The sequence below is a fragment of the Laccaria bicolor genome, genomic scaffold (assembly GCF_000143565.1).
Source record: "Laccaria bicolor S238N-H82 LACBIscaffold_240 genomic scaffold, whole genome shotgun sequence".
Lineage (NCBI taxonomy): Eukaryota > Fungi > Basidiomycota > Agaricomycetes > Agaricales > Hydnangiaceae > Laccaria > Laccaria bicolor.
Genome location: NW_001890097.1, coordinates 1 through 8,879, shown reverse-complemented (window position 1 = coordinate 8,879; position 8,879 = coordinate 1). Strand labels below are relative to the sequence as shown.

At 37.9% G+C, this 8,879-nt stretch overlaps 3 protein-coding genes across 3 annotated transcripts; 1 reads left to right on the top strand and 2 right to left on the bottom strand.

The window, feature by feature from the left end:
• Positions 1-86: 86 nt before the first annotated feature.
• LACBIDRAFT_303386 (uncharacterized protein) lies at positions 87-2,180 on the top strand (the record flags this gene model as incomplete). Its single annotated transcript, XM_001890948.1, has 1 exon — positions 87-2,180. One exon carries the CDS (start codon positions 87-89, stop codon positions 2,178-2,180), a length of 2,094 nt encoding a protein of 697 aa, XP_001890983.1.
• Positions 2,181-2,342: 162 nt separating this feature from the next.
• LACBIDRAFT_303385 (uncharacterized protein) lies at positions 2,343-4,454 on the bottom strand (the record flags this gene model as incomplete). Its single annotated transcript, XM_001890947.1, has 13 exons — positions 2,343-2,545; positions 2,594-2,725; positions 2,776-3,125; positions 3,184-3,297; positions 3,345-3,440; positions 3,491-3,538; positions 3,662-3,697; positions 3,764-3,802; positions 3,857-3,880; positions 3,934-4,089; positions 4,144-4,206; positions 4,254-4,295; positions 4,354-4,454. 13 exons carry the CDS (start codon positions 4,452-4,454, stop codon positions 2,343-2,345), a joined length of 1,404 nt encoding a protein of 467 aa, XP_001890982.1.
• A 3,469-nt stretch (positions 4,455-7,923) lies between these two features.
• Positions 7,924-8,196, bottom strand: LACBIDRAFT_303384 (uncharacterized protein; the record flags this gene model as incomplete). The annotated part of the gene is made up of 1 exon (XM_001890946.1): positions 7,924-8,196. One exon carries the CDS (start codon positions 8,194-8,196, stop codon positions 7,924-7,926), a length of 273 nt encoding a protein of 90 aa, XP_001890981.1.
• Positions 8,197-8,879: the final 683 nt, after the last annotated feature.

Genomic DNA, 8,879 nt, shown 5'->3' with positions numbered 1-8,879 from the left:
TCGGCTTAAAGCCAGGTGGCCAAGAAGCTGCTGTAGGAAAAGCTCTCTGCCATCAGGTTACAACTGTAGTTATACTTAGAGAGAATATGAGGCAGAAAACTCAGACTCCCCAAGATGCATCACTGAGAAAAGCTTTGGTCAATATGAGATATGGAAATTGTACTGCTGAGGACATTAAATTTTTGAGAACTCTTCAAGCCAGTAAAAAGCCAGGAAGACCTAAGATTGCTTCAAAGGAATTCAGAAATGTGGCAATTATATGTGGAAGACACACACAAAAAGATCAAATTAATCAAATGGGGTGTGAAAGATTTGCTGAGGAGACAGGCCAAAAATTGACCCATTTTTACTCTGTAGGCAAGTGGGGAAAGGATGCTGATCCAGCCAATAAAACAAAGTGGGGAAAATCAAAGGCTGTTTCAAAATCAAAGCACAAGTCAAATGAAATTGACTTTGATGATCAACATCAAATCTGGAATGTCAGACATGGATCAACTGAACACTTTGCTGGAAAGCTTTCACTCTGCCTTGGAATGCCTGTGATGATCAGAAATAATGATGCAACTGAGCTGTGCATAACAAAAGGTCAAGAAGGATTTGTAGTTGGATGGCAGGCAAAGAAAGGTCCACATGGAAAGAGAATACTGGATACTCTATTTGTAAAGTTAGACAAGCCTTCAAAAACTATTCAAATACCTGGGCTTCCAGAAAATGTAGTGCCTTTAGTTAAGGGAACTAAAACCATTACATGTACATTCCCCAGTGATCTGAAGGAGTCTATAGAAAGACAACAAGTCTGGGTTCTACCTAATTTTGCAATGACAGATTATGCAGCTCAAGGAAAAACTAGACCATACAATGTTGTACATCTCAACAGCTGCCACACTCATATGTCCTACTATACTTGTCTCTCCAGAAGTGCAAGTGCAGCTGGAACTATCATTCTACAAGGCTTTGAGCCTAGCATTGTTACTAGAGGATGTGCAAAATATCTTAGGCAGGAACTCAGAGAACAAGAACTTCTAGATGAAATTACCAGGCTTAGATATGAAGGGTCACTTCCTTCTTGTGTTGTAGGATACACACGTAATTCATTAATCAGAAATTTCCAAGACTGGAAAGGTACAGAATATGTTCCAGAGAAAACAGATGCATCTTTGAGGTGGAGTGAAAGTGATCCAATGGATATACTACCTGTGGTTACAGACAGTCCATGGCAGATAATTAAGAGAGGCAAAGATAAGAAAGCAGAGCAACCCAAGAAAGCTTCAACATTTTTCCCAGCTAAGGGATCAGTTGCAGTCAAGCATAAGCTGGATGATGATGATGAGATTAATATAAAGAAAAAGAGTAAAAAAATACTGAAGCCTAAGTCTAGCACCAAGTTGGGACTTCAATGGGATACTGTAAATTACAGTTGTGCATATGATAGCTTATTTGTAATTTTATATCATATTTGGAACATAGATCCTGTGAGGTGGACTACAAATTTTACAGAGATCAACCAAGATTATTTAGGTGCATTGGCAGCTGGTTTCAACAAGGTGCTTGAAGGAACACTTACTTTAGAAAATGTAAGAGATGAACTTAGACATGATCTTCATAATTTAGATCCTATCAAATTTCCTATGGGCAAAACAGGAGCTAGTGTTGGACAACTTACATTTGAAATGCTTAAGTATGAAAAAAACAATGCAGTGGCTGAAATAATATGTTCAGACTGTGGAAATGCATATGAAGTAGATGATACACTGGGATATGTTCTACATGCATCTGACCCTATACCAGCATCAACTTCAAAATGGATAGGATCAATTCAGAAGCCATCTACAGAAATATGTGGGGGTTGCTCAGGTGAAATGATTGAGCATGTAGCCTATGCAGAGGTTCCAAAGATTATCATCCTGGAGTACCCATACTGTAATACTGAAACTAGTCACAAGGTAAAGTTTGTAGTAAATGGAGAAGAAGTCTTACTGAGCCTGAGAGGGATCATATACCATGGGGATAATCATTTCACCTCTAGAGTTTTTTCATATGAAGGTAAAGTATGGTTCCATGATGGGATAACCACCAAAAATAAGTGTATAGAAGATGGGCAGATAGATGATAAAAGCAATGATGATCTTAGATACTATGAAGATCAGGAACTTGTTTTAGCTGTATATTCTCAACTTTAAATTAGAACTTTGTCTTGATAAATTTAACATTAAAATAGAATTCTAGATTAATATCTTTATAATATTGAATGCAAGCCACATTAATTTGGAGGAAATGATTATAAAGAATTGTAAATAAATTTCAAATGATTTTACAATTTTTTAGACATTGTTACTGTAACATTATTTCACACTAATTTGGTTTAAGCTACTGTGGCTTGCATCTATTGTTAATGAAAATGTTAAAATATGCCTTTTTGAAGAAAAACTTATTCTACATATTTTCAGCATTGGAGGTCCATGGGAAGGACTCATACATGCCATGCAAAGCACTGGCCCACACCCACAAGTAGGCTTGTCCAAATTAGTGGCATCAAGGACGGGAACTATATGCGCTCATCAGCAGTTGATTGAAGTTTTAAAAAGTGAAGGACCTTGATCAGAAGCGCCGAGGGTACTGTACGTAAATTGCTGTGTGGGGCTATTGTTGCTTGTTGTAGCATCACTTCGAAAAGAGGAGAAGAGGTCCTTTTGAGTACGTTTTCGAGGTGATTGGCTGAATTTTTCTAAACGAGGAGTTTGTTAACACAGAAATGATACAGATAGTAAGACGTACCCATTCTGGTGGAGAAAGTCAATTCATTATCAACAATCTGTGCTCGCATAGAGTCCACATCATGAACCATGCACAGTACAGCTACCATGTGTTCATATTCCAACATCAAAGGTGTTCCAGTGATGAATTTGCTGTATGTATCGCCAGATGCCTTAGGTGTTTCGGTGTGGTCTTCTCCAACAACAATAAGGGAGACGCAGAGAGCGGGCCGTTTGCGGTCTCTAATATAAACCATACGACTCCCACGATCACCAACTTCCCTGCTAGTCAACTGACATGGATCAATTCGGGACAGGTTGACCACATTCTTTTCACAGTCCATAATAAAGGTGGCGAGGCGTACAAGATATCTGAAGAAGCAATCATTACTCAAATGAAAGGGTTACATCCGAATGCTAGGTTGCTCACTTTATATCGAATCTTGGGTACGCTTTCTTCAGCTTTGTCAGGGATGCCATTCCTATGACTTCGCCCGATTCATCATCCTTGGGAGTACCCTTCCAGGAAATGAACGCTTTGCCACTGCAAGCAACATGTCAGATTGATAAGAACATGAGCAGGCAACTTACGATGGCAGATTGACCAAAGGAGCACCATATGTCATCTTCATAAATTTATCGACAAGCGCTGCTTTGAAGATACCACATTTACGGAGCTTTGGGTAACTGGAAAGAGCTCTTAGGATTCATGGTTACAAGATGGCATGATTACGCACGATGGAACGGGATCTCGTACTAGGTCTTTGAGAAGCACCTCAGATTTTCTGGTATGGTGGATCAGCATTTTTGTTCAAACAAAAGGATTCTTGTTGTCGACTAGCATCTTCTTTGCTTTTGCACTACGAATGCTTCAATGAAAGCTGCAATGCCATTGACTGGTCACTCACATCAACTTGTCAAATTCTTTCCCGTAGGGTACGCTCCTGCACAGGAATTCCGAAGGATAGCTCAGCAATGCAATAATAAATAACTTAATAAAAGGTACTTACTTTTTGGACAAGGGAGAAGAATCAAGTTCAACGTCCATTCTGGACAGAAAGTTTAGTGCATTTGTCAAAATTTACCCTCAATGAAAGACACACTCATCTGAGCTCCCACGAGAAGAGCTGAAGAAAAATAAGCAAAAGATGGAGTTAACTTTGTGCAATTGTGGACCAACCTGTCAGATACGTCTGTCTTCTTGGATGAGACCTTGCTAGAAGACTTGGAGTGTTTTCCTTTGGGAGTTTTGCGCATTTTTTTAGCAGGAGACTTGACTACAAATGGATCCTCATCGGAATCCTGAGCCGATCTATGGGTCCTTTTTTTACCAACACTTAACACACGTCAACTCATAGTGCATATGGCAATTGTTGAAACAAACACTTACGTTTCAGCCTTTGCTGAAGTGGCTTTCGACTTCTTCTTCTTGCTTGGTGTAGGTTCCGGAGATCTGTATATATGATTCATGAACGTATATGAACCAAGGAAGATACATACTCTATGGCTTCCTCTTTGGAAGCTTCAGACCTGCTGGTATTTCTGTGTAAAAATGTTGAGCATGAAGCCAAGAGAAATATTGAAATATGTAGAGACGTACTTGTCTTCATCATCATAATCACCAGAACCGTTGGAATCATCAGAGTCACTCTCGATGAACTCGGGTGTTTTGACAACCTTGCTTTGGCGAGTTGTAGGCATTGCAAATATGCTGGTAAAGAACTAAAGAGGAGAAGTTGGAGATAGAGCAGGCACTGGTTTCAACCTTCTTATACATCCCAGTTTACTCCCAGGTTAAGGGGCCAATATATTGAGGACAAGATGATTATGAAATTGCCGCGACCCACCACTGCATCTATCCTTTTTTTTACTAGTGGCACACCGCTCATGATCACCGTTACTGAAACACATCCTCCTTGGCCACAACTATCGACCCTCAATGCTAGTGTGCGATGGATGATCGCCGCAAATTTTTTTTTTCTGCAATTAAGTTGCATAGCCATGTCATTCAATTACCCCTATGACTTTCTACCAGAAACAAGCTACGCAAGTGATCGCCGTTATTGAAATAAATTTTCAATGAGATACATCGGTGATTTCATCGCATACTCCTCAATTACTCAAGCCTATTATGCGGAAAAAATGGCGACACATGATGGCCAAGATAAAATGCAGATTTCATTCTATTATATGGTAAAAGGGCGACACAAAATGACTAAAATAAACTGCCATTTGGTTTAATTGGATTATGAAGAAGATGTATTGTCAGGAAATGTAGGAAAACTATGTTGAACGTTGCCTTTGAATTTGGGAATGCGTTAGTTGAATAACGATAGAATGCAATCAAGAAAGAAAAGAAGCATCAATTACAATATATTGTCGCATCCAGGAATGACCAGAATTTTCGCAAGGCCCACCTCCAAGAGTCCACCGAATATCACACCCCTCATATGACTTGTGGGTGTGGGCCAGTGCTTTGCATGGCATGTATGAGTCCTTCCCATGGACCTCCAATGCTGAAAAATATGTAGAGTAAGTTTTTTTCTAAAAAGGCATATTTTAACATTTTCATTAACAATGGATGCAAGCCACATTAACTTGAACCAAATTAGTGTGAAGAGATTGTAAATAATGTTACAGTAACAATGTCTAAGAAATTGTAAAATCAATTGACATTTATTTACAATTCTTTATAATCATTTGCTTCAAATCAATGTGGCCTGCATTCAATGTTATAAATGTATTTATTAAGCTAGAATTCTATTTTAATGTTAAATTTATCAAGACAAAGTTTTAATTTAAAGTTGAGAATATACAGCTAAAACAAGTTCCTGATCTTGATAGTATCTAAGATCATTATTGCTTTTATCATCTATCTGCCCATCTTCTATACACTTATTTTTAATGAAATATGTGAGGTCATGTCAATCCTTCAGCCATATCCCCATGAGCTTATAATTATGTTTTGAAATAGGACAGTAGGTATCAATATGAAGGCCTAGGCTAGCCTTTCCTAATGTAAAAGACTGCTTGTGCATAATGTCAAAAACTAATGCAGCAGAACTGGAAATATGTAAGTAAGATCATGTTAATCCTTCAACCTCATCCCCATAACCTAGACAGAGCCAAGGACACCATAAACTACATGTCAACTACAAACTTTTGTGGTCTCAAAAAGCAGACACTACAAACTTTTCTAATGAAAAAGCGCACACTACAAACTCTTGTAGTCTCAAAAAGCAGACACTACAAACTTTACTAATGAAAAAGTGCACACTACAAACTTTTGTAGTGTCAAAAAGCAGACACTACTAACTTTTCTGATGAAAAACCACACACTTTTTAGTCAAAAAAAGTGGGAACTACAAACTTTCCAAATGGAAAAGTGCACACCAAACTTTTGTAGTCCCAAAAGGCAGACACTACAAACCCTTCTAAAGAAAAAATGAACACTACAAAATTTTGTAATGATGAAAAGTGGACACTACAAACTTTGTAGTCTGGATACACTTTTAACCCTAACCCTAACCCTAACTTTGTAGTCTAAGTCTGACATTTGTAGTCCTTTGTAGTTTATCAGTAAATTTGTAGTCTAAGTCCGACATTTGTAGTCTTTTGTAGTCTATCAGTAAACTTTGTAGTCTAAGTCCGACATTTGTAGTCCTTTGTAGTTTATCAGTAAATTTGTAGTCTAAGTCCAACATTTCTATTCTTTTGTAGTCTATCAGTAAACTTTGTAGCTAAGTCCAACTTTTGTAGTCTAAGTCCGACTTGTGTAATCTTTTGTAGTCATCTGTCAGTGTCAATTTCTTTTCTAGGGTATGCACCTTCCTTTTTTGGCCATTTTCCCCATGATACAATAATTGTAGCCCTTTCTATTAGCTTTCTAAATATACTGAAATCATGTTGTTTCGTTTTATTTTCATGGAGAAAAACACAAAAAACAAAAAAAAAATGCAACACTTTTGAAATTCCTTTACCTCATATCTCCATAACAGGAGCACTTCAGAATATAATTCAAACAGATCCGGGAAGCTACAATGTAGGGTTACAACTTTCGTTTTCACCATTTTTGGTAATTGGTCATGTGACCATCATCCCAACATCCCATTACATGGACCCTGAGAGATAAAAACATTCTCCTGTTGGTTTTCTTCACTTTTGGTCAAACCAGGTGATGTTTCCTCTTTGGGATGGACCCTGAAGGCAGTGCCTGATGTTCTGTGCACCATTCATATTTTTTTCCATTTTCTTTCCTATTTTCTAGCTATTTTTGAATATATTACCCTATTTGGACATATGCCCTGGACCCTGAAAACAACCCCAGATGTCATCACCAACAGAAAGCACCACCCCCATTTTTTTCTGATTTTTTAGTTATTTTGTGGCTATTTTTAGCTATATTACCATATTTGGAAATGCACCCTGGACCCTGAAAACAACCTCCAACATTGTCCCCAACAGTGAGCACCACCCCTAATTTTTTCTGACTTTATTGCTATTTTACATGTGAAAAAGCGCATGTTTCCTTATTTGGAAATGTGCCCTGGACCCTGAAAACCGCCCCCAACATCATCACCAACAGTGAGCAACACCCTAAACTCATCATTGTTCCCTGTATTTTATTGCTATTTTTCATTTAACATAGCCACACCTTCCATATTTGGCAATGGGCAGTGGATCCTGAAAACAGTAGGACCCTACAGCCCCAGGAAAGCATTTACAAACAAAAAGAAATTTATCAATAATACCTCTACTAGTGAAAAATCATAACACACTTTTCTTTGGAACTAGGACCCCAGACACCTCTAGTAGTCTATCCAGAGCCAAAATGTATTCAGTGGTGTGACGGGCAAGTTTGTGACATGTTAACCAAAAAGATTTATTCAGTAGTGAAACCATGAAATATATTTGTTTCAGAGTCTTGGCATCAAAAAAGATTTATTTAGTGCAAAAAAATAGATTCAGTAGTGAAACCACGAAATATATTTAATTCAGTGTCCTGGCACCAAAAAGATTTATTTAGTGCAAAAAAATAGATTCAATAGTGTGACAGCTGATTTTGTGACATTTTAAGGAAATAGATACAGTAAAGATTCTGGATATATTCAGTACAATAAATAAATACAGTAATACTATTAGTCATGTAATATATACTGAAATTACATGACTAATAGTCAGTGGTCAGTGGGTGACTGAAGTGAAGTTTTTCAGGTATCTCCTTTTCCAAGTCTTCCTCTGATCTGAAGGGTTTTAGAGCTTCCCTCACAAAGTTTTTCCAGTAGACCACTACAAATTTGTGACTAGTATAATGATCAGGATTTCCCAAAAGATATAGAGCAGCCATAGGACCTCCAATCTCCATTCTAGCTGTTAAACAGTTGCTAGCCTGTGTTACAATTTTTCTTGCCTTTTCTTTTCTTTCTAAAGACCCTCCCAACATTTCAGAGTTTCTGTCATATACACTCCTAATAGCACTTCAGTCACCCACTAACAACTGACTATTAGTCTTGCAAACTCCATGAATACTACAGGACTAAATGTCAGGGTGTATATCTATATTGTATATATCCTGGGGCTTGTATATCTCCACTTTTACGTGAATATATTTTGACATCCAATGTCACACCAAATATATTTCTAGTGTGTCACACACCCCAAAATATATTTCTTCACTGAGATGGACACCAAATATATTTCTTATGCCTGGACCCTGAATTGTGACTGTCACACTGTAGAAATATATTTCTGGTCTGGGATGGACTTAGGATATATTTTGCAGCTGGGGTTGACCAAGGATATATTTCTTCAGCCACTAGGGGTGTCTGGGGTCCCAGTTTCTAAAAAAAAACTTGTGATTTTCTGTAATGTGGGACATATATTCCAGATGATGTTTCTACTATTTTTAGGGTTTTAGCCACCATCTGGAGCTGTGTTTCCTTGACTGTTTGTAGGATATACATAGACCATTAGCATGGCTTCCATGAAGGCTGCAACAGTCTGACTGTCCATTTTTTTCTTATAGCACTTGAATATTGTGGATAAGAAAAAACCCCTTTGGATGGGAGGACTATGACTGGGGGAATGAACATCATAGATCAAAACCATGTTCAGCAATGAACATGG